At 40.1% G+C, this 25,247-nt stretch overlaps 1 protein-coding gene across 3 annotated transcripts in view; it reads left to right on the top strand.

Annotated features, from left to right (window-relative positions):
• Positions 1 to 253: 253 nt before the first annotated feature.
• The window catches only part of TTLL7 (tubulin tyrosine ligase like 7), a 74,163-nt gene continuing 49,169 nt past the window's right edge, over positions 254 to 25,247 (top strand). For all 3 annotated transcript variants that reach the window (XM_032798864.2, XM_032798859.2, XM_032798865.2), the window contains exons 1-8: positions 254 to 316; positions 532 to 663; positions 4,547 to 4,668; positions 5,370 to 5,437; positions 9,364 to 9,522; positions 10,411 to 10,627; positions 14,329 to 14,493; positions 15,223 to 15,381. In XM_032798864.2, the coding sequence (XP_032654755.2) occupies positions 292 to 316; positions 532 to 663; positions 4,547 to 4,668; positions 5,370 to 5,437; positions 9,364 to 9,522; positions 10,411 to 10,627; positions 14,329 to 14,493; positions 15,223 to 15,381 (1,047 nt within the window). In that variant the 5' untranslated portion in view covers positions 254 to 291. The remainder of the gene's footprint in view (positions 317 to 531; positions 664 to 4,546; positions 4,669 to 5,369; positions 5,438 to 9,363; positions 9,523 to 10,410; positions 10,628 to 14,328; positions 14,494 to 15,222; positions 15,382 to 25,247) is intronic.

Genomic DNA, 25,247 nt, shown 5'->3' with positions numbered 1-25,247 from the left:
TTTCTAACGTGCTTACTTTTAGAGGCTTCATCATCAGCTTTGGGTACACACATTGCCAAAAACAAAAGGAAGAAACAATTTTAAATGTGCTTCTATAACAGTTACGCTTTATCAGTTATTCCTTTATAATGAAATCCTTTTTAATGCAGATACCTGTCTCTTCCATAATTGAGAGTCATCATAATCAGAGATGGAAATGGTATGACACAGGCTTTGAATCATTTGACTTTGAAGGCCTTCATGGTTGGGAACAGAACTGGGACACTTGGGTCTGTGCAGCCCCATGTTATAATGCCATCCTTGCCTAATGAAGGAGGTAGGCAAATTGCTTGTAGAACTCTTGTATTTTTAATATGGCTCATTAATGATGGTGTTTCAACGTGCTTGTAACTATTAATCAGTCTGAATCAAAGTTTACTAATACGTAACTGACTAGCAATTCACATTGCTTTTGTACATTGGTTCTTTAGTTAGGTGCATTATTTTATGTATTGTGGTATTGTTGACTGTTATAAACATTATTTTTCAAAGATAACCAAGGAACCTCTTGTCTGACCTTGAGTTCAGAACTGCCTTACCAAAGCACAATTAAAAGAAAAGTCAGAAAGAAGAAAAAGAATGGAATCATCACTGCAAACGTTGCTGGCACAAAATATGAAATTGGTAGGAGGCTACAGATTCTGCTTATTTTTAATAACTACTGGTGTATGTGAAAAGGGTTGAAATCAGACTACAGGAGTAAAATAAAAAGTAGAATCAGGAACGAAAGAGAACTTTCACTGTTGTACGGCCTTATCCAAAATCTATTGAAGGTAATGGACAGACCCCAGTGACTTTAATGGAGTTTGGGTCAGGCCCATAGTGAATTAATGCCACTGGTTTTCTCTTTAAACACAGGAATCTTTCTATGTTGTATTATAATATATACCTGCTGGTCCTGCGTGCTTTGTGCACCATAAATCCTGTTTGTTACTCAAGATTAAGCCTGTTATTAAAATATCAACAACCAAATAATAAAGCTTTAGGAAAAAATCTCAATTATGAGTTTAGCTAAATAATTAGAACTTACACCTTTCTTTACTTAATTAAGATTTTAATGTCAAATTCTCTAATCATTACATATAAGTCTCTCTAAGAAACTGATTATGTTCATGCATTTCTTACACTTGAAGCTACTGTTCCATTAATTTTATATATGGCCTTCATGATGTGTGTGTGGGGTTGGGGAGAGGTGGGGAAATACAAAACTAGGTTGCTATTTCTTAGCTTCATATTTAAAAATAAAGTTTTTGGGAATGACATTTTAGCTTTCTGGAGATGGTGGTGGCCATCCTATATTCTCCTATTCATGTAGCAATCTTCATAGTAGGCTTTCTCTGACATCTCTCCAGAGACAAATGGGCCAGTCTCCAGATACAAAGTATTTCCTTGCCAATGGAGGTCTCCTTAGTGAATGGCTCAGGGAGGAAAACCCTGTCTCCTTATACCTCCATCGAGCTATATCAGAATTTCAGGAAATGGTCTAGGAGAGTATAAAATTGTTTCTGGACCTTACGATATCTGTGGGGCCCGTTCTGCTTGTTACCCATGTGGACTGATGGTCCAGGATCTTCTATGGGCCCAGGGTTTGAATTGGAAGAAAAGGGTAGTAGTGGAATTCTTCTGAAATCTCTCTGCAAAATAAGCTTTATCCACAGATGATGGTGCATATGATCAAAATATATGTACTCTGCTGGGCTCTGTGGGGTTATTTTCTCTTCCTTTGGGGTTAGATACATCCAAGGGTTCTTCTGCATTCCTTGGGCTTGATTTCTTCCCTTGGTAGGACTCCGGTGCTCTGCTAGACATATCTCCTTGCTTAGGGAAAGTAAGAGGCTGTACTGAGCCAGGATAGGAAAATGAACTGTGACTCAGACTGTAAAATCTCCATAGCATGATTCTCCCTCTCCTTTCTAGCATGCTTGGGTTAGCATTGAAACAGCTGACAAATTTAATTTAGATACCCAGCGTTCACACTTAACAACCCACTGCAGCTGCACAGTTATGAGGGCTACGTTCACAGCTGGAATGTAGGTGCCTAACTTAAACTTCAAGTGCCTAAGTCCAACATTTAGGCACAATTGGCCTTCACAAAAACTACCACTCAGCTGCTGCCTATCCCTGTAGGTGCTTAAAGTCTCTAGATACCAACATTTTCACTGGTAAAATCTTCTAGGTGCCTAAATTTCAGCACTGACCATGTGCGCAGCTACCTAAGTCCTGACATCTCCCAGCAGCTTGGCACCTTGCTTATGCTTAAGCTCCAGCCTTTGAGGCCTGATCTGAGCATCCTTAAACCTGTAAGAAGATGCCAGTGGTGGTGCTCCCTTTATATGTGCCTTTTTAGGTGCCTAACTCTCCCCAGGCATTGTACAGGGAGCCTGGGAGCCTAACTCAGGGTAGATGGCAGGGTTCCTAAAAGTTAGGTGCTGCAACACTGACAGACTCTCTCTCTGTCCTTTTTGTGAATCTAGCTCTTTATTTAAAATAATGCAACTTTTGAGTAGAGTACAAAATGGCAGCTTGCATATGCAGTGTCTCCACATTCCATCAGTTAGATTCTTGCCTTTTCCCTGGGAAAGGAGGCCTCTCAGCTGCTCAAGGAATGGTTACAAGTCAATCCTGTTTCTTCACTCCCCTGCCAATTCCTCCTTCTTCTCTCTTGGTATGATGGAGCCAGTTTTCCCAGCTCCTTTCTCACTCGTTCACCTTCTAGCACAAGCAGAGACAGACCTGGATCCCATGGTTCGCTGAGTTCTGGCATACTGCCTACAGCTCTGCTTCTTCAGTCTGGGCAGGCAGACTGATGAAGTCTTTGGACAGAACAATCCTCCTCCACCAGATACAAGAATTTCAACAGCAAGTAGCTCCAGTAGCATATAACAGCATATCCTCTTCCATTCATAGTGACTGCTCTTCAGTGGGAAGGAGTTGAAGTGCAGCCATATTTAGATGACTAGTTGTTAGAAGCCAAAGTCCAGATTGCAGTTCAGTAAGTGTGTTTCTCTTCTTTTATCATTGGAGTTTATCATAAATCTAGAATACTCTAAAACCAGCCTAGGATCTAGTCCTTCTTTTAATTGTGGTCTTCATTGTGTAAGCAGACCCTAATCCATCAGGGTGGATGGGAGCTGGCCCTTTCTGCACTCAAGACTATTTGCAGCAGTTGGGAGAACTCTAGTCATGGACTTGTTCACCATGAGCCAACAGGAGGGTTTTCATATTAAACAGCTAATCCAAAGAAAGAGGAGGACCAACAGGCATGGATGCATCATCTATCTCTGATCATGATTCTTGGAGACATTTACTATGAATCAATAGGAAGGGGAAAAATAGCAGCACTCTTCCAAACTCTGCCTACTGACCAAGCTCTGCCTACATCCCATACCAGAATGAGTTGCCACTCACAGTAGCTTCTGAGCCCTGGTAGGCTTCCTGGTCTTGACTTCCCTTGTGTGTACTGTGCATATCTTCATACTATGACTGCTGTCACTCTTTTTTCTTGCATGTTTTTGATCAGCAATAAGATCATTTAAATTTCAGTACTTTAAATGTTCATCACTGGGATTCAGTGTTAACACCCAGTGAGGTCAGTAGGGATATTGTATATCTCTCAGAGCCGTTGCTAAGAGTCACTTATGCCAATTGCTGAATGAATATGAGTAGGAAGCTCTTTAAAGCTCCCTACCTGTAAATCCAGTCTCTGTAAAATATTCATTAGCAATACACAACCTTCTATAGAATTTTCTATAGATTGCCTTGTATGGTTTTAGTTAGTTAAGGTCTTTGGCTGTTGAAATGACTGAATGTTTCTAATCTTAAGTGAATTATATAGACTTTTGATGGCCATGCAAATACTCAGCTGGCGCTCTGGCCACTCAGCCAAGTTTTGTCACATGGGGAAAGCTTCAAATCCAGAAACTGGACAGTCTCCCTCTGGAGAGAAGATATCAGAGCAAGTCTATTGTGCAGATTGCTGAATGAACAGTTTTTAAAGAAATCATGCTTACACTCAGGGAAATCTCTTCTCCTGCAACATTACTTATGTGTGGCACATCCTTAGACTTATTTTTTTACATTAGAACAATGCACCAATTTGTATTTGTAAGTATTAGACCCTTGACTTAAGGGGCATCCTTGTCTGCTGGCTTCAGTGACACCTATAGTCATTGCTGCTGTAAAATTAACATATGTAATTACAAAGATAGACTCAAATGGATTTTAGACTAAGTGGATTGTTACTAAACTATTTTTGTACAGTTTAGAAGCTCTTTGCAGTTCCCACTGCAGATTGCACTTTGCTCCCAGCTACAATGACACTATAATTAGTTATGCAATAGACAGATGGAGACTGTTCAAATTATCATAAATTGAACAATATGAACTCCATTAGCTTGTATGCTAATATTGTTCTGTGGCCAAGGGTGAATTTGTACTGAAAATTAATATTATGTTTTACACTTGGAAGATTTGTTTCAAAATATTTAAATGTATCACTTTTGTGTAGTTCGTTTAGTAATAGATGAGCTGGGGTTTGTGAAGACAAGAGACGAAGATGAGACTGCTAATCTCATATGGAGTGATTCTGCTGTGCAACAAGACAAGATTGCTGAGCTCCGAAACTACCAGGTAACATGCAACATACTTCATGTTTCTGAATCAGTTTTTAAAAAAATGATTCCATTCTGAAGTCATAAATTAATCACTTGGTATTCCTGGGTCAGTTGCACCCATCACAAGACTAGAAGGCAGAAACACCAGCTACACCAAATATTTTGATACTAACGATTCTTAATTTCTATCTTGTTTTCCCAGTATGAAGTTTCTGTATCACTTGGCCTTTAGTGTCAACATCTTTGGTGTTCTAGGAGTGCTTCTGCTTGCCAGTGGCCTGTTGTGAGTGAATGATCAGAGATTGAGTGTTTTATTCAAACTACAGAAACATCTATAGGATAAATTGGATATGAGCTTGTATATCGTTAGATAATCAGAGCCGTTTTCCCTAGTATTTGTCTGTAAGTCACCTCCTTCCTTTTTGACATTAGTTTGTGACAACAGTATTTGTTTATATATAACTCTGAGTAAAAGGATCTGATTCTCTTCTCACTTGCCCTGAAGTCAGTGGAGATACATAGGAGTAAATGTGGCGGGAAAAGAGAATGCAGCCCATAACATCTAGAGTACTCTCTAGGATATCGAGCATAATTTAGAACAGTCTTTAGCAATTAATGTGTAATCTGATAGTAATTTAATTGACTGTTTGAAATATTTGTCAATAATATTTGTGCTTGAAACTCATAAAAATACCAACATTCACATTTTTTTTCCAGAGAATCAACCATTTTCCAGGAATGGGAGAGATCTGTAGGAAGGATTTCTTAGCAAGAAACATGACCAAGTAACTTACTTCTTACTAATCTAGGAATGGCATTTGGAATGCAGATTTAAGTTCAGTCACTTTTCAAACATGTTTTGTTGATGTTGTACAATGTTGAATTGTCTCTTATGAGAACTGTTTATTTCTACAGGGTACAATAACAGATCCGTGAAATCATTTCTGAGGTTCTCGGTAGTGTTGGCCCCAATCCTGCATGCTGTAGCACATAGATGGACTTCTGTGCCTGTCCTGTTGACTTCATTGGGGCTCCACAAATGCACAGTAGTCTGTCCACACGCCACACAAGGCAAGACTGGGGCCTTACATGTATTATAACACGTGCTTTAAGCACACTTGCGTATACATGATTTAGCAACAGAAACAGGAGTAGTGGGGACAAAGTATTCAAATATATTGATGTATAATAATTTAGTAATACATTATTTGTTTATAATAACAAGCAGTTGTCTGTATCGTTCTATCTATCTATCTATCTATCTATCTATCTATCTATCTATCTATCTAGTACATAAATGTAAAGTATCTTATTAAGAAACTAGTCCTTCCCTTCTGTGGACTATCTTCTAAAATGTCAGTTGAGTTGTTTTTTTTTAATTATTGAAAAACATACAAGGTACTGAATAGAGACTCAGCGTAAATTGACACTGCTCCATTGAAATCAGTGAAGCTACAATGATTTATGCTGTCTGAGGATCTTGGCCAATGAGTATAACCCATACGAAAAGAATATTAAATGGTGATTAATCAGCCTGTTACTAAGATAAAGAAGAGCTTTCCAAATGTGTACAGAAAGGTTTGTGAATATATTGATATATGTACAGTAAATTAGTTCAAAGTAATTTAAAAATACAGCGTACTGTTAATCTTTAGACCTAAAATTTGACCTACACTATGTCTGTTTTTTTCATGGAAATTTACATGTCTTTTCCTGTTTTACTATTGTTTATTTGTATTACCAAAGCACCTAGAAGCCCTTATCATGGATCAGGATACACTGGATTAGAGGCTATACCATTACAGAACAAAAAGAACTCTCTGCTTTGAAGGGTTTACAATCAAAGTATAAAACAAAAAGCAGACAGAATACAGTGAAGCAGTATTGGCCAGCATGATGGGCAGTGTTATGTTAGTCATACTACTTCATGTCTGAGATTTTAAAAAAACGTGCAGAACAATAAAGTGCTTAGGTTATCATTTATATTATCAGGTTCAGGCTGAGAACTTGCCTCTCAACATTCTGAAGCCCGAGTGTGGGACGCAGTCTCAAAATGATGTCTGTGACAATGCTACAAGAAACTGTAAATAATGTGGGCTCAATTTCTTAAGCAGAAATATTTTTGGGTCAAATATATCTCTGGTGTAACTTTACTGAAATTAATCCCTGCTGTAATTCCATTTATCTAGCCTGTTTTCCATGACCTCAGTATTGTGAGTCAACATTTAATCTTAATAATTTACAGTACTCAAAGTGCCGTACCTCAAGACCATTTTGTGCAAGAGGCAAATCTGTATCTAAAGTTAAAGGGAGTTGTGAGATATGGCTGGGAATACTACAATATGTAGAGTGGAGGCTTTGGTTCCTGATTGCTATTCTTCTGTGTTAATATTTGTGACTATGTATATAATAGTACAGAATTCTTATTTCTGGCCTCATGCTTTTCTGCTGCATACAGTCTCTTCTATTCCCTTGTTTCCTTAATTGTAGGATGGAATGATGCACAACTGCTTTTGTTTATGATCTTACCTCTCAGCTTTGCTTACCTTTTTTCAACAGTGCTCTGGAATGTTGCTCAGTTTGTTTGTTTTTTAGATTGTTTTCTTTGCTCTATTATACAGTTCTTTCAATGATAGTCATGCTTGCAATACAATACAAATACAGCTCTTGTATTCTATTGATACAATGGGGCACCAGAGCAAGCAGAAATAGAGTACTGTATTTTGAACATAGAAGCAGCAAATGTCCAGAACACAGTGTTATCTCTAAATCCTTTCTTTAAAGGAAACAAGCAATCAAGTAAATAAAACGGAGGAGAAAAGCTTTAGAATAAAACTTTATCCTCACAATAACATAAAGGCCTGGAGCTCAGCCACAAATAGAAAAGCAACATACTAATCTGGTAGCATGTTTTGCTAAATATGTTGCTCATAAACACAGAGAAAAAATTATATATTAAAGTTCAGAAGAACATAGTGAATTGTTTAGGGATTTAATCACATGAGTCTCTCAAACACCATTGTGAGTTATATGCAGTTACATGTACCCCATGCAATTCTCTGAAAAGTCTCTTGAATGTTTCTATTCTAAGCTTAGTTACTGACTTTGGGCAAATCACTTAACCTCTTGCTTCAATTTGCCCATCTGTAAAATCAGTATAATACCTCCTATGAGAAAAATACTGATAGTTAGACCTCATAAAACCTAAATAATTGGCCAAACTTGCATAGTATATGTGCTAGTGCTTTGACATGTTCAGATGAAATTCCCTATAGGAGTGCAAACTTTTTTATTACAAATATTCTTTTATTAAATGCTGTAGGGGTTTTGTACTTATTGACAATGCACAGTTAAAGAAAAAAAAAGATGACGATATTAAAGTTCTAAAGTGTTGTGTGTAGTGGAGATGTGTATAGAGATACAGAGGAGTAAATCTGGAGGGAAAGGAGAATGCAGCAGGTTTCTGTAATGTTTGTTGTATACTTAGCCAATGGATTCAGTGACAGTGTGTCTATTGTACCGATATTTTTAGTATTTTGGCTCCAGTCCTAGTCTTGCAGATGTGCCTGGTAATTCTGTCATTTCTGTTACCAAGAGGCAATTAGAAGTCTCTTATGGTCTCATATAGTTGGACTGAAATGATACTTTAAGTCCACTTACATCCAAAGCATTCTGACCTTATTGCTTTCATTGGCAAAGTAAGAGTATAACTAAATCTGTAATCTGTTAGAGAATTCACTGCACAATGTTATATTTATTTTTAAAAAATCAGTTTGGGTCACATATTGCTGCCAATTTACTTTTGAAACACCCAAATCATCTTTGAGGGGCCTCTGCACATTTACACTTTTCAGATGTGTCAACTTGCAGTGTGAACTGGTGAAACCTTCTAGTGGTGGCGTTCTTGCATTTCCTTCTTTTCCTTTCATATTCATCCAATGTCTCATGATTTCCTGGTACTATTTTGTATCTTCTTTTGAGTATCATAATTTCCAGTTTGGGAAATGCTGCGATAAACTTCTTGTGGTCTGGATCCTCTTTCTTCCCTGTCACCACCCACACTTCTTCCTCCATCCTGAAGACATGAATTTAGGTCTTTTGGTTCCTTCTGACCTTTATTTCATTAATATATATACCAGAAATATATACTCTCCCTCCTTCCCCTCTTTTCCACCCAAACACACACAATTGTCAATATGTATTCTTTTGAGTATCTTCAGTATAAACATACCATGACAGCATTCCAGAGTGGCACAAAAATGAAATTAAAACAATACACTGGGGATAAAATATGGCCAAAATTTTGCCACCAAAATGTGATAATTAGGAGGATGTCTCTGCGAAGGGGAGAAGGATCTATGAACTGCTATGTATCTTAATCACATTGTATACTTTCATATAGGAAGGATAGCATATCACCAAGGATTTTTATTAATTGAGCCACATCTTTTTGGAGAACTGAATCCATGCATGAGGATATGCAAAAATGCAATATAGCCCTTTTTATGGTTCTGATTGTTTGCAATTAATGCATCATAGACAACTATTCTTAACTGTTTTGGACTTTGTTTTCTAGATACTCTATTTTGTCAATAAACTTGCTTTTCAGAGTCCCTATTCAGAATACAATTTAGTCCTGTAGACTGACGTGTAACAGGTTTAAATTTGAAGATTGAAAAAGGTTTCTAAACTCAAGTTTTCCTTTTTGCAGAATGATCAAGTCTCAGCCTCAGGAGTATAGTTTTATTCCTCGAACATGGATCTTCCCTGCAGAATATATGCAATTTCAGAATTATGTAAAGGAACTGAAGAAGAAGCGAAGACAGAAAACTTTTATAGTCAAACCAGCTAATGGTGCAATGGGGCATGGGTAGGTCGATTGAATAGATTATTCATGTTATCTAAACGAAGGTGAAATGTTTAAAATTATTTTTTCCAAATGAGTGGCTTCTGAGATTAAATCTTAATTTTTGTGTGTCTTATCCCAAGCTACTGTCATTACCTGGAAACTGTGTTAGCAAAAGGTTTAATATGTGAGTAGTAGTGTCAGTATAAGAAGGCTCACATTTTGACAAAGGCCTACAGACCAGTAACAGCTGAGATATAAGGCTAAATGGAAATGGTAAAAGAGGAGCTTTGTTTTCTGTGTTACAGAAAGCTTTAGCTGATAAGGGGCTCAAATAGGACTTGAGATCAGGATTCCTTTTTGTGAAAATACATGTAGGCAATATACTCTTTTATCTATGGGATGGGATGTTACAGGAACAACCAGGTGAGTTGACAGTTGATTCTGCCACCTGTAATCATGTTACTCTGCAAGTAGCCCCATTGAAATCAGTTCGGCTGTGAAGTGCACTGAATCTTGGATCTGGGGCAGAAGAGGTGAAGAAAGTATAGGAGCTATTCTCTAGAGCTGCATGGCAAGAAATAATCTTAAAAGCCAGTGGCTGTTCACTCTGTCTAGCATTTCTGAACAGGAGAGGGAAACCCATTATTCCAACTTGTCAGATGAATAGGAGCAGAAAGTTATTTTTAAATGGTGCATTGATTTTTTTCATGCCATTGTAGCACTGTCAAGTACAGGAAGCAATAAAAGCATGTAAGTGAATGGCATATTTCTGTACCATGCAAATAAGATACACAAATATCTACATAGATAATGGAATTAAGATGGTTCTCTGACTGGTCAGCTATGAAAATGTACTTCAAAGAGTTGTGTCAAATTTCAGTGTTTTAAATTAACCTTTGTTTTAAACAGAATCTCTCTGATAAGAAATGGAGAAAAACTACAAGCTCAGGATCACTTGATTGTTCAGGAATATCTTGACAAACCATTTCTTATGGAAGGTTACAAGTTTGATTTACGAGTGTATATTCTGGTAACATCCTGTGATCCATTAAAAATATTTTTATATCATGATGGACTTGTGAGAATGGGCACAGAGAAGTACCATCCTCCCAGTGACTCTAATTTGGTAAGTGGATGCTAGTCCCAATGTATCACTTGCAATAATAGCACTAAATATTTTCTGAGGGGGTGAGTGAATGAATGTCAGATACATAGCAAGATTAGCATTTGGAGAAGGGAAAACAAATGTCCGTATTAACCTATCATTTAGATTAGGTTTTCAAATCAAGAATTAGTTTTATATTTGCCAGGCAGGACCTTTCCATTGTCAGCTTAAAGCTCAGAATGTAAATGAGAAGTTAAAATAAAAGACAGCCTTCGAGACATTTAACTCATTGTTGGCTCTGCAGTGCTAGAACATGATGACATATCATTGCTTATATAATAATTTTCAAACTATTCTGCTTCTTCTGTTGTCTCCAAAAGACTTATTTCCAAAAAGAGAGAAAAAGGAAACAATTATTAACCTTCAAACCTAGACCAAAGAGAACTAAAGTGGATCTCATCAATGTCTGTTGTATTGAATTCATATTTATTCAATACTTTGTCTTTGGTGGTGAGAAAGGGGCATCTCGTGCCTTATCCTGCATCAGGGAAGTCTGAGTTTTGATTTGAACGGGCACAGAATCAGTCCCTCCAGTGTGTCATCCAGGGATCTGGGAAGCTGTGCAGAAGGGGGATCAGAAAATGAGAGCTGGTTCGTGGTCTGATAATGGTTGCCATTGCAGTCAGGAGTCAGAATCACTGCAAGTGAGAGCTGGTTACTGTGGGTTTAGGGGAAGTATTATCAAGAGCAATGGTCTACAGGAGAATGGTTTCTACAGTGGAAGAGAGGAGTGAACAGAAGAGCCCGACAGCAACAACCTGCTTGTGGAAATATATATTTGGCTGCTTTACAGTGAGACAGTAGAAGACCACCTGCACACTTGGGGGAACGCACCAAATCATGAGAGAGACATATTAATTCTACTACTCACTGTACTGTGTCTCCAAGTGAACAGTAGCAGTATTCAGGCCCTCACAGTGTGACACAGAACAGAATACGAGTGGCTACTGAGAAGCAAGTAATTTTGAGGCATCCCAGGTATAAGTGATTTCAGTTCTTGCACTACTTTGTTGCATAAGGAACCTGTTGTCATGCCAGCTTCCTTATTCCATACCCATGCACATTTCGTGGGCCAAATTATGGCTGTCTCAGTATGGGTTTGCTGGGATACTAGTGCATTCAGAGTCTTTTTTCCCTCCCTGCCCTCCTTCCCCATCTCCCCTTTCACTTTCACTGCTCCGGTGGAGGACACAGTTATAATTTGTCAGCCAGTGTGCTCAGATGTTAAAACTGGAATGTATAGCTGCTGCCACCAGTGCTTATTGCCTCACAGGGACAAAGTGTTTGGTGTGATGGATCATAATCTTGGCACTGCCCCTCTGCGCTTGGATTGCAAGGGGAAGAGTACATACTCTATCTGTAGTAACCGCACTTCTCTCAGTCCCTTGGGAGACATTATCCCTGTTCCTAGCCTCTGCAGGCATTATACCTTCAGCGACCATTGCTAAGGGAGTAGTGCCCTTAGTATTTTATTTACAACAACAGCAGTGCCCTTAATATTTTGTTTCTCAGTTGGTGATCTATCTCACATTTCATTTCCTGATACTATTTTCAAATGCTAAGGCATTGGCTATATGATTTCTTATAAGATGTTGCATGAAGTTACTTTGTGCATTGCTTCTGTTAATATTCATCAGTAAATCAAGCTGCCGTCATCTCTCGCATGTCATTATCAAAATTTATATTCAGAACTAGTTGCCTTGAATATTGTTTGCATTAATATGCCACCAGTATCACTGAAATATGTTCTGTGACTGGGCAAGTGAAGTGGAGAACAGTCAGAGTTCTTTTGGTTCTGCCTACTTCAGCATTCTCCTTTCTAGCATTGTTATCATGCAAGGACTTGTTTTCCTTTAGTTTGGACCTTATAAAACAGCTCTTTGCTCTTTTCTGAAATCTGCTGATGCCCTAATTCATCAATTACTTGAAGCACTTTTGAGTGGCCTGGCTCATCTCTAATAATCTAAAAATCCAGAAATTTTTAGAGCGAAGATTGTTAAACAATTTAACTAATGTTCTGAAAAGGCTTTTATTTCTCTGTAATCTGCAAAACAATTAAGTTAGGATAATTGGCATTTTATGGAAAGATGACATCTTTGGCTAGTCAAGACTATGGGCTTTGATCTGATTCTCACAACAGAAATTAGAAACCATAGCAGAAAGCCATTTTGTATAGTGTTAACTCAGTATATTGTCAGCTATCCTGAAATTAGGCTATTAAGTTTTTCAGATAAAAGTAACTGTGGTGAAATAAACAGTAGGACAGGGGAGAGCTTAAATTGTCTCCTTTCCATCAAATCAGTATGGAATTGGGGCAGAAAAATTGTAGCAACATCTACTGGCCCTTGATTAAGCAATAAGATAAGACAGATTGTGTGGTAGTGCCGCAGTAAGGCTGATTAATGCTTACATTGGAAGAACATGCACATAAATCGGTGACTTATAAAATGGCCTTTAAAGGAAAAGCAATATATTGTTAAATTTAGGCTTGTTAAAATGGTTCCTCAGGAAATAAGTTCTGTTAACCATCAAAAATGTTACTTTGAAAATACCCTCGAATTTGTGTCCTTCTTTTGAAAGCAGGTTTTGCTCTTATTCGATGTTCTATCTCCTAGTTAATCTTGTGTGTGCGCCTAGTATCCCCCTCAGGCTCTCAGTCTGATCAGTTCAATTCCATTTTCAATGGCAAAACACAATTGAAAACATGAATTAACTTCTGTTTGCATTTTTCCACATAAAATAAAAACAAACATTATTGGGCTACATGTTATTGATGTTCTGCCTTCGAACTTTGGTGCCTGTAATGTCTGGGTACTAGCCGCCAATCCAGAGCCTCACTGACAACTGCAAGGGTGACGGAATAGAGCTCATGAGTAATAGATATTTTTAAGGAGATAAACCAGATCTTCATCATGAGAACGTTTCTCAAAACAGAGTATAGTGAAAACTGAAAGGAGGATTGTCTCAGAATGAGACAGGTGGCCAAGTACTCAGTAGCATTTTCCTGGTCTACAAAAGCCTCGGATAGTGGGGATGTAACCATTCTGTATGTTAACTGCTCTGTAGATACTTTTCTCTAGTCACGGACGGCTCCAGGCACCAGCGGAGGAAGCACATGCCTGGGGCGGCACATGCTAAGGAGCGGCATTGCGTCCATTCTTGGGATGGCATGGTCCGGGTGGCTTTTTTTTTTTTTTGCTTGGGGCGGCAAAAATGGTAGAGCCGGCCCCGTCTCTAGTTATTGTTTATGTATGGACATATAAAGATTGGCAACACACATAGGCCCCAGTCCAGCAAAGCAGGTAATCTTATTCTGAGTAGTCCCATTGACTTCAGTTGGCTTAAATTCAAGCATATGCTTAAGTTCTTTGCTTTATCAGGGCTGTAACATGCAGTATATAAAGTCTTCCCAAGAGCTAATTATACCTGAGCTTCATATAATGATAGTTGTACTGTGGGTTTATTTCAATAAATGTCATATGAAACTCAAAATACGAATTCATATATTTAATAGAAATAAAATAAATATTACAGTATGTCGTGGTTTATATAACATTAAAAGGCTTTTATTTCAGTTACTTGGGTTTTCTTTTTAAATTAATTTGAACCACATATTCTGGATCCATATTTATGAGATATCTGTTACCTTTCCCTGCTTGCAGAGCCAGTTGTATATGCATCTAACCAACTACTCTGTGAATAAACATAATGAGCACTTTGAACGGGATGAAACAGAAGATAAAGGCAGTAAACGGTCCATAAAATGGTTTACTGAGTTTCTACAAACAAATCATCTTGATGTTTCCAAATTCTGGAGTGATATTTCAGTAAGATAAAACGAATGTGCAATTAATGATTTATGTATATACAGCATATCAATTTAGAAAATTAATGTCATCTGTCATCTCTAGACTTTGCGTGGAAACCACCATGTGTATTGCAGCGTTATTAATCCGAGCTCTCAATAATGCGCACCACAAAGCACATACTGTAAATTGGTGCTAAGGGCAAACTGTTGTTTTAATTGTATTTTTTTTTAAAGGCTTATAAGTAGGACAGCTTTCAGACTGAATTAGCCTTCTTTATGGAAAGACATTTTTCTGCAACATTAGCATTGAAGTCATTTTGGTAGACAATGTAGGACAGAGTGAATTAGTTGTAATAAGAATAGCAGGGGAGACATTGATAAATCTGGAGAAAACTCTGCCCTGACCTATATGTTATGTAACCCTTAATAAGACTAGAGTTGCCCAAGATACAAGGCAGGGCAAAATTAGACTTAATGCTGTTTTCAATATCTGCTTAAACAAAGGGCTAAATTTATGCTTAAATCCCTTAAAATGGATTTGTTTATATAATTCCCTCAGACTGCTTTAAAAGTATAGCAGTCATTTGTTCAACCTTTTCGTAACCACAGATGACAGATCTAGACAATTCCTCTTGTCATGAATGTATTAGAAGACTTGAATATGAAAAAACTTGATTATGATTTATCTCAACATACGCTGATATAATTCCCTGCAGTTCTAATGTAACTTTATGAAAAATCCCCACAGGAACTAGTGGTGAAGACTCTCATAGTAGCAGAGCCACATGTCCTTCATGCTTATCGTATGTGCAGACCAGGCCAAGCTCCTGGAAGTGACAGTGTCTGCTTTGAAGTACTGGGATTTGATATTCTGCTGGACAGAAAACTAAAACCCTGGCTCCTGGAGGTAAAGCACTTTTGTTAGACTGTAAAGTCTGCTTGTCCAAAACTAAGTACAGTCATGCCTAGCCAATACCTTCATGGGAAAACTCCCAAGGAAAATCCAAGCATTGTAGGGAGGGGTACTGGTGATTAAATAGCTGGCACTCATCCCTCTGAGTGTATATGTACACTGCATGCTTCTTTCAGCAGCAAATAGACATGGGTAGCCCCCTAGCACAAGGTAAACTTAGACGAATGGAGTGAGTACAAACCCTACACTGCTCTCTACTCTCCCAGACTGTGCCTCCCCATCTTCTCTGCTATTTTTAGCAGTATAGTGTCCCATTGCCTCCTGCTGTTGGAGCCTTTCTCTGCCACAGGAAAAGACTGACAGTGGGGAGAGGGGCAGCAGGGAAAGAACGCTCAGGCTCAGCCTTTCCCCACTTACTTCCCTCTGCCAGAGCCTTTAACTGACATATATAGCAACACACGGCAGCATGGATGCAGCTTGCTTTTTACTGTGGCATGTAGCTGCCAGCAGTGGCAGGTAGTATAGAAGTAGCTTGAACTATTACTGAATCGGTGCCCTTGAATGATCCTGGGGTTGGGAAGTTTTGGGGTCAGGGAAGGATATTGTTTTGCTGCAGGTGTTGTATTTCACAAGAGATGTAAAACTAAGGTCCTGACCACTTTAAAGTTCACATACAACTTTTTGTGAGAGGAAGGGTGTAACCCTGGCTTCCTGACCACATGCCAGCCTGAGGACCATTCTCACTCAAACAGAGTACTGTTTTCCTCTGCAAGGAGTCCCATTGGCTTCAGTGCAACTGCTCAGTGTGAGTAAAGATGGCAGAGTCAGCTCTCCATTAATTACATTTTGTCCAGTTAGATCCAGTTAGATGTCTCTGGCCAGTTAAGTACAAATATTTGAGAAGTCTGAATGGTGTCTAGTGCAGTCTTCCCTAGCTGAAAGGATGGTGTCTGTCTGTGAATGAGTTCAGGCAGAGGGGAAGATACTGCCTTCCACAGGGTGCTGTGAAGAACATCCTCAAGCCTTTTGCAACCTTCTCCGCAAAAAACAATAAGAACATTGACATATCTCAGCATGGAGGAGGAGACCTATAAATCACTTTAGGAAGATTTATTTTTCATTTCTAGTTTAGAAACTAGCTTTTTATTTTGACAAAATATTGTTATCTTTTCTCAGTTAAGATAGAGAACAAGCTTGTCACTTTTAACATACACTATAACGCCATGAATCCATTATTTTGGAGATGGCATTTACAGCTTTTGGACTTGATCTCACCAAGTGCTGAGCACTCTGAGGTGATGCAGCAAAGTGCGTAAGCATGTGCTAACTTCAAGCGTGTGAGTAATCCCATTGACTTCAGTAGAACTATTCAGGTACTTAAAATTAAGCCCTTGTTTAAGTGTTTTGCTGGATCATGCCATAATTCTTGGCACCTTGCAGGATCAAGCTCTTTAGTGAATGAACCTTTCCCCCAAGATAGGCTTCAGCTTGTCCGTTCAGAAAAAAAAATGGCACCACTTACCCTCCCCACCAGATGCAGCAGGAATTTTTTAAAATTTTTGACTTGTAGTGGTTTATTCTGTACCAGTTTTTAACAAACTTCTTGACACAGAAGTGATGCATTTTCCAGACAGAGGCAAGATCACTGAACGTTTTGTTTGACTTTAAAAGTTACTTCAACTGTTCACAGCTTAACTCTTTGCAACTTCTGTTTGACAAACTACTTTGAAGTACATAATATAGCTTTAAGCTATTAGCACTTCCAGTTCTGCGGATGGAAAAAAGGAGTCATACTGAACAGAACTTTAGTTATCTTTGGTAACCCAAAAGACAAACACAAAAGCAAGAATCCCTTGCACACACATTGTTACTAACTACTTGATGCACTATTTGGGCATACAAAAATCAATTGCTACTTAACAAAGCAGCTGTAATCAGCGTAACTGGGAAGCATAGAGGCAGAGTGTAGTTACCAGCATTAAAACAATTTTTCACTCCACAGTGTGGATTAGTAAAAGAGTTTATTAGTAGCGCTTGGTCTACACCTAAAATTTAGGTCAACCTAGCTATGTTGCTCAAGGATATGAAAAATTCATACTCATGTGAGATGTAATTAAGCCCATCTAAGCCCCTGTCTGGACACTGCTAGGTTGGTGGAAGAAGTTTTTCATTGACCTAGCTAACGCCTGGATTAATTATAGCGATGGAAAAACCTCTTCCGTTGCTGTAGCAAGTGTCTGTACTACAGTGGTGTAGCAGCAGCTATGCTGCTGTAGCACCTATAGTATAGACATAGTTTGGGTTTACAAATGGATTACTTCTAATCTTGAAACCTAATCTATTTACACCCAGCCAAAATTAGGTGCAGGTTCGGTACTGCCTGTGGCCTTGCCAATATTTTATGAATTTACAACCACAATTACCTATTTTTGAGAGACAAATTTTTCCCTTCCCTTCATGAAAGACCCACATAAACAGCAGATGAAACTGTTTGACTGACTAAACAGGGGAAACAGTTAAACTGACTCTATAAAGAGTGCTGTCAAGTGAACAAACTTACTTTCTTCCTCTAATCTGAAGTGTTACTTGTAAAAATAGTAGTTAACAAGTCTCAGAAGCAGGGGTATGTGTGTTTTTTGTTTTCCTTTTAGCAGACTCTTTTTAAATACACGGTTAATACATGTTTGGGGTTTTGTCTTTTTCAAACAAACTGGGTGATGTCATTTTGGCAGCTGCTTGCAGTGCTTGTGTAGCTTGAGGAAAAACCAAAGCATTTTTAAAAAAAAGTTTGTCTACTGACAGTAAAACATGATGATGATGATTGATGGTATTGATGAGCAAAACACCCATAATTAATATGCCAAATGACAGCCTTATTCTCCAACCACTGACTGTCATTGAGTAGTTTAGCAGGCATATTTCTCACAAAAGTTGGCATAACTTTAATTAGAAAAACATATATTCCTTCCCCTTCTTCCCTGTAGAGAGACTAATTTGCTGGCATTGATGCCTTGACCAGAAACAGCACATAATGTACAATGCTGTATCTGCATTTTAGAAATGGAAATGTGTTGTGTTCATACCAGTCACCAGCCCCTAAGCATTAGTAACATGTATGCAATTTCCATCATCCTAGCCTGTTGTCAAATGCAAATGCATGTGAAGATGAGGGTTCTGGAGGCTGCCACCCATGATAATAGTTGTAAGGCTGGAATCCCATTGCTCCTGGATTCTGTATGTAGGGTGTGTGCATATGAGGTGCTATTAGTAAACACTGCTTTGGAGCTGTATTACATATGGGAATGGGCAGTCCTATCCTCTTTATTTTATTACGTTTTCATATTTAGTTTCAGTTCTAGAGGTAAGAGACATGACTAACCTTAAATCTTGTTTACCAGAGACATTGAACTAATTTAATGTAGGTTCACCCTTTGCAGTAGATACAAACATTATACCTCACATCCACACCTCCTTTGTGAACACTCACTGTGCTTGTTCAGCTGTTTGCTTGCAGTACCCTTAAGTCAACATTTACTACGGCCATTATCCTTCTATAACAATTTTGGTTCCTTCTCCCAGATTCCCAGTTTTGTCCCTTTCCACCCATTTCCCTCCTCCAAGAACTCCTTAAAAGGAGTGAGTCACTCTGTAGCACTGGTGACAAGCACAAACATCGCAAGTCCATGAGATTTCCCAGTGTATTGGGAGTGCTGCCAAGATGGCATTGTGATGAGGGATGCAGCCTTCACATGTTTCCTTACCTCATGTGGTTTATTTTATAAAGGCAGCTGCACACATTATTACAAGAAAACTATTGTGATTGTTTCAGTCTTGGGTAGACCTCTGTCTCTGCTTGCCCCATTCACGAGTGGTCTTGATTGGACCCAACATTTGAGAACACCTCAGCTCACCTCTCCTCTGGCATCGAGCATAAGGTTTTGAGGAAGCAGAGAGTAGGGCAGGGTGTTTGTGGTGGGGGGCCCAGTGATGTTACCAGGAAAGAAGAAACAACCCAAATTCAGGGACTATGGGGGCAGATCCACAGTCTTGGTTCTGAGAGGGCTCCCATGTTGCCAATCCTCAGGACACTCTCTGGCTCTCCCTTTTGGGGATGACATGGGTCCCAGGGTACTGATGTACTTCTTCTTTCCCCGTGGCTCCCAAGCCTGCCAAAGGGATGCAGTGAGCAGGAGCAGTGAGGTGTTTGGGACTGCGATTCTTCTTACAACCTCATCTCTGAACATTTAACTCTGCATTTTTCAGTAGTCAGTCCCGCAAAATTTAGCTTTGATTACTCAAATACCTGTTTGTCTCCAAATAGGTCCCCTAAAACATAGAATTAACTTTTCAATTTAAATCTATGCAAATTTACAAAAACAAACCCAAATCAGTGGTTTCTGAGACAACATCTACACTTGGAGCTAGGGGTGTGATTTCTAGCTTGCATACACATACTTGTGCTAGCTCTCATTGAACTAGCACACTAAAAAATAGTGTAGCCTCATTAGCATGGAGAGCAGTTGCCCCAAGTGTGTACACCTCGGGTCCAGGTGGGTTTGTATTTGGGGCAGCTAGCCCATGCTACTCCTCACAGCTGCCTTTGCTACCATAGCTACACGGCTATTTTTAGTATGCTAGCTCAATGAGAGTTAGCACAAGTTAGTCTATACAAGCTAGGGAATCATACCTCTGGATACAAGTTTAGATGTAGTCTCAATAATAATTGTTATCCATTCACATCATGCTGTGCTTTCTGGTGCCTTTCTGTTTTGAGAGTAGGCAAGATACTGACATTCATATAAATCCTACTCTCTCTGAGGCAGTCCACTTCAGAGAGCAAGCGTGTTGTAAATGTGAATATCCTGCTGTCTTAACAATGCATACTGAATAGAGGATTGTTTCTAATCCTGAGGCCTATGAACCAAAACAGAGTGAGTTTTAGGTTCACTAGTGTTCTTTTAAAGAAAAGAGAGAACCCAATCTACTATGAAATGAGGCATCAACATTCCTTACATGTACCAAAAGGTAGAAAATACACTCTCTAAAAGACCTAGAAAATTTAGGTATGCTTTTAAATGCAAATTGTTGGAAGACTCTCTTTATGAAGAGAGAACAGTAAATACCCGTGGACATTCTGGATGGTCTTCTGGCATTTCTGTGATTGTTTGAAATTGAAAAATGAATTCCTCTTCAAGTGATTGCATATATCCCTTCCACCCCCAGTGCATGAGAGTCTGAGACTTTTCCCTTTACCTACTGGGCTGTGCTTCAGCCACCACATGCTGCTTCATGATGGTATAAATGGTGTAGCTTCCCCAGCCCCAACCTCAGTTCCTTCTTACCACCTACGATCAGTAGTCTAAACACATCATCTTGCTACAGCAAGTTTTTCCCTTTACAGGGAAATTTTCTTCTTGTCTGTAAATAGTTAAGTTAGTATTTGTTAGTGTCAGATTAGTGTAGGTTTTCCATGCTGTTTTTCTTGGATCTTTGGTTCCCTTTTATCCATGGGGTACTAACAGCTGGTACTGGGATATGCCTCAGTCTCTGAGTTCTAAGCCTTGTGCTGGCTACAGGAAATCTATGCCGGTGAGTGACCCTCATTCCACCTTCCTGAAGTGTCTCAGTGAGGGTGACGTTTGTGACTCCTGCCAGATTTGCAGGGACTTCAAACCTGGGACAGAAAGGTGAGACTGTGCCACATCCTCATGGTTGCTGCACTGCATCCACTTTCTGAACCTTCCCTTTCAGGGCAGGCACCGTGTACTTTGGCATCGGTGAGGAGTGCCCTTCTGAACGTTGCTTCTGAATGCCGGCACTGATCCCTTTCTCTGGGGCCAAGAAAGAAGCACAGAGGATCAGATCATTTATGGAAGGAGCTGAAGCTTTGTCTTTGCTCAAAGATCAAGATCCCTGGTACTGTCCACCAGTAAACAAAAATGAGGAGGACAGGATAGAGCATCCTCTGGGAAGAGACACTCCCTGGTACTGACTTCTCATCAGGGGTCATCTATTATGGCACTGGTGCCTGGCCTGGTGAGGCTGATGCCCGCTATGGTGCAAACTCCTTTAAGGCAACAGCAACACCAAAAAAAATCGCTCAGTATCAACAAGCGGGAGGTCTATGGAGCAGCACAGGACCTACTCTGCCTCTCAGTGCCAGACTCTCTGATGGTCCGGGAGACGAGCCTTGGTGGATCCTCAGGCCGATGTTCGGACTTACTTCATAGACAAGATCAGCCCTTGGTACTGGGGGAAGAGCTAGATCTTCGGTGTGTCCAGTGCTTTCTCTCTGGTGCAGGGCAGGGGTAAACCCGCGTGCTGATCCTGGTGCCAACATCTCCTAGGGTGACCAGCTGTCCCGATTTTGTAGGGACAGTCCCAGTATTCAGGACTTTGTCTTATAAAGGTGCCTATTCCCCCCCACACCCTATTCCGATTTTTCACACTTGCTGTCTGGTCACCCTAACATCTCCAGAGAGATGCCCCTGGACTTCAGCACTGCCTGGCACAGCACCATCATGGTCAGGAAACTCAGGGTCCTCCCAGAGTTGAAGGTTGGTTTTTATGCGCCTTTCTCACAGAATAGATGCTAATACTGTCCTTCCCATTGAGGGAATTCTGTTACTGGTACTCAGCAGATTTCCAGAGACATGGGTGGTTGGAGCAGTTGTGGTTGGGGTCCAATGCCATAACCAGTGGCGTATGCTCTTCCTTCCAGATCCTCACTCTTTCCCCAGTCTCTGGATTGAACTGCTTCTGAGTCACCTGAACTAGAGTGGACATATGTATGGGACATGCACTGTCTCCTGAGCACTTCTTGTGGCTGAATGTGGCTCTGCAGTGGCCTGCCTCAATCCCTCCTCCTTAATGAGGTAATAATGAGGTCACTTGAACAACCTGGTCATGGAGAAGCCACACACTACAGGAGTATAGCTCCCTTTAATACAGCCTCCTGAAAGAGCACTTCTACTGGAGTTTAAAGGCTCCTACCTTAGAGGTCAGATAAAACTCAAAAGTCCCAAAGTAAATGTTCCTGGGTTCTAGCAGTAGCTTCTTCTGCTGTAAGATCTCAGGCTTCTCCATAGCCCAGAGAGCTTCTGCAGTTTTCCCCATGCTTGTTCAGGGTCTCTCCCAGGACTCCTGCCCTGTAGAACTTTTGCCTAGTTCAGGCTCCACAGGAGCTCCCCTCCTCTGGAGCTTCCCTTGTCCTCAGGAGCTTTCCTTTAACTGAGCTCTCCAATTTTTTAGACCTATTCGACTGAGGTGTTTGTTAATTAACATACTTCCATCTGCTTAAGCAGTTAATTGTCCCCAGGTGGACCTGGGTTGGTTCATTCCCTTCAGTATAGTCTGCCACAGGTAGGCTGGGTACTGACTCCCTTAAAGGAGTCACAGTGTCACAGCCTATGACACTGTGCAGTCATTCAAAGAAGAAGAAATGCATACTACCCTTTTCAATACCTGTTGTTCAAATTGTGTTGCACACATCCATGCCATGACCCAACCTCCTTCCCCTCTATATCAGAGTCTGTTGGGTAAGAGGGAACTGAGGTGGGTTGGGAGTGGCCCTGCCCTTTACACACCATGCAGGAGGAGAGAGTAGCTGAGGGAGGATGTGCTGCCATGATGGGTACCACTAAGGGAAAAATCTCAGACTATGACACATTGGGGGCACACACACCTGAAGTGGACTGGATATGTGCAACACACCTTGAAGAACAAGTTACAGAACAGGTTAGTAACTGTTTTTTATGCACTTTGTTTCCTCCTTGGTGCGCTGGAAAGGCAAATAGTTGAATTGTGGGAGCTAAATTCAGCTCATGCTATTTATTAACTTCATTTCAAATAAGGACCAGAGCGTGCAGTTCTCTTCCGAAAAGAGGGCGCAGTGGCATGGTGGGGATCCAAGTGTTTTGTGCCTCAATGGTTTCCATTTGCAGTGTGCTGAATTTACAAGAATAAGGTTTTTGGTTTTTATTGTGAGCCCTGCCAACTGATCTTTGGGGTTGGAGGAATAAGCTTGGTCATCTTCCAGCTCATCTTTAAATCTTGCCCTTAGTTACAGTTATGCTGCCCTAGTGGGTCCAATTCATGGTTGGCCTGCAGCGAAGCCAGCTGCACCAGAAAAAAGGAGCTACAAAGCAACCACGTAGGTTCTTAGGATTTCTGATTCCCCTGTCACAGAGGGTCTTCCAATCAGGGCATGAAGGAGCGGTGTAGCATCTGGGATTCTGCACTACTGCAGCGGTCTATAGAGTGCATTACAGTTAGAGTACATCTTAAGGCAGCCCTGACCTAACCCTAACCTTTGCCAAAGGTGAGCCCCTAAGTACCCTGCACCTGTGCTAATGCTGGCATAGGGAGGCCTTTCCTTCATTACCTTCAAATTATGCTCTTAATAAAGATTTTGCAACTCTATTGCTGTTAGGAAATTTGGACAGAGGTAACTGATTAGAATTCATTGAACAATTCTGTTGAAGATGTAGTAGAAAGAATAGAATCCATCTCATCTTTTCTCAGCTATGATGGCTCTGCAGAGCTAATGGGAGTGAAAAGTAATAAAAACTTAAATGACTAAAAGAAGTTACAAAGTCAGACTCTTAATACACAAGGACCATAGTTCAGCAAGGTGCTTAAAATGCGCCTAACTTTTAAGCGTCTAAATCAGTGGGATTACTCATGTTCTTAAAGCTAGGCACATGCTTAAGTAACTTGCTGAATTGGAGTCTGAGAGCAGACCTGTGAAGTAACAAGATGCCACTTTTATATAGTGACTTTTCAAAGTAGAATTATACTTCAAATGGTTAAACAGAAACAATTGACAAAAGATAGGCAAGCATTGTAGAAAATCTTGGGCGCTGATAGATGAAGATACACTCTGTATGGTCCAGCAAGGGCCAGCAAGAAACTTATTAAAACTATTTTGCTTAACTTAATTCTTTTAAATAATAAAATACATTTGACTATGGTAGAGAGATACACAAAAGGTAGAAAGGATCAAGCTAATGTGTAATCAGAAATATATCCTAACCATATACCACGTATGGTTGTGATTATTATTTAGTTGTATTACAGTTGCATTTGGAGGCCTCAAGTGATACTGGGGTGCCTATTGTGCCAGGCACTGTTCCTAAATACAGCAGGAGACATTCCTAGCCCGTGAGAACTTATGCCAGATCTTCAGATGTATTAGACGCCAAACTCCTATTGAAGTCAATGGGTGTTAGTGCCTAAATGCTTTGACTAATCAGCAGTTCTCAAACTGTGGGTCGTGACCCCCTTTGAGTGGGGTCGCCAGGGCTGGCTTAGACTTGCTGGGACCTGGGACTGAAGCCCAAGCCCCACTGTCCAGGGCTGAAGCCAAAGCCCGAGGGCTTCAGCCCTGGGTGGCGTGGCTCACATTACAGGCCCCCCGCCCCTCCTTCCCCAATCTCAGGCAGTAGGGATCGGGCAGGCTCAGGCTTTGATCCCTCCTCCAGGGGTCGTGAAGTAATTTTTGTTGTCAGAAGGGGGTCATGGTGCAATGAAGTTTGAGAACCCTTTGTAGACAAGACAGATAAAAGGTGTAAGGTGGAAGAGGTGAAGTGATTTGTCCAGGGTCACACAGCAGGTCAGTGGCAGAGCCAGGAATACAATGGAGATTTTCTGAGTCCCCTTATTCACTGCTTGTCTAGTCTGTTTCATGAAAATACAAAACATGCTATTTTTCTGTTGGTTCACTTCCATGAAAATAGACAAATATACCTTCATTTATGGGCAGGGCTGCATGAAGACAAACATAGATTCAGTCATGAACACTGTTTTTATGTAACTTTAAAAGTGATATTTAAACCTACAAAACTCAAATGAAGAGATAC

Source organism: Chelonoidis abingdonii, chromosome 7, assembly GCF_003597395.2.
Source record: "Chelonoidis abingdonii isolate Lonesome George chromosome 7, CheloAbing_2.0, whole genome shotgun sequence".
Lineage (NCBI taxonomy): Eukaryota > Metazoa > Chordata > Testudines > Testudinidae > Chelonoidis > Chelonoidis abingdonii.
This window is presented reverse-complemented; position numbering and strand designations above follow the sequence as displayed.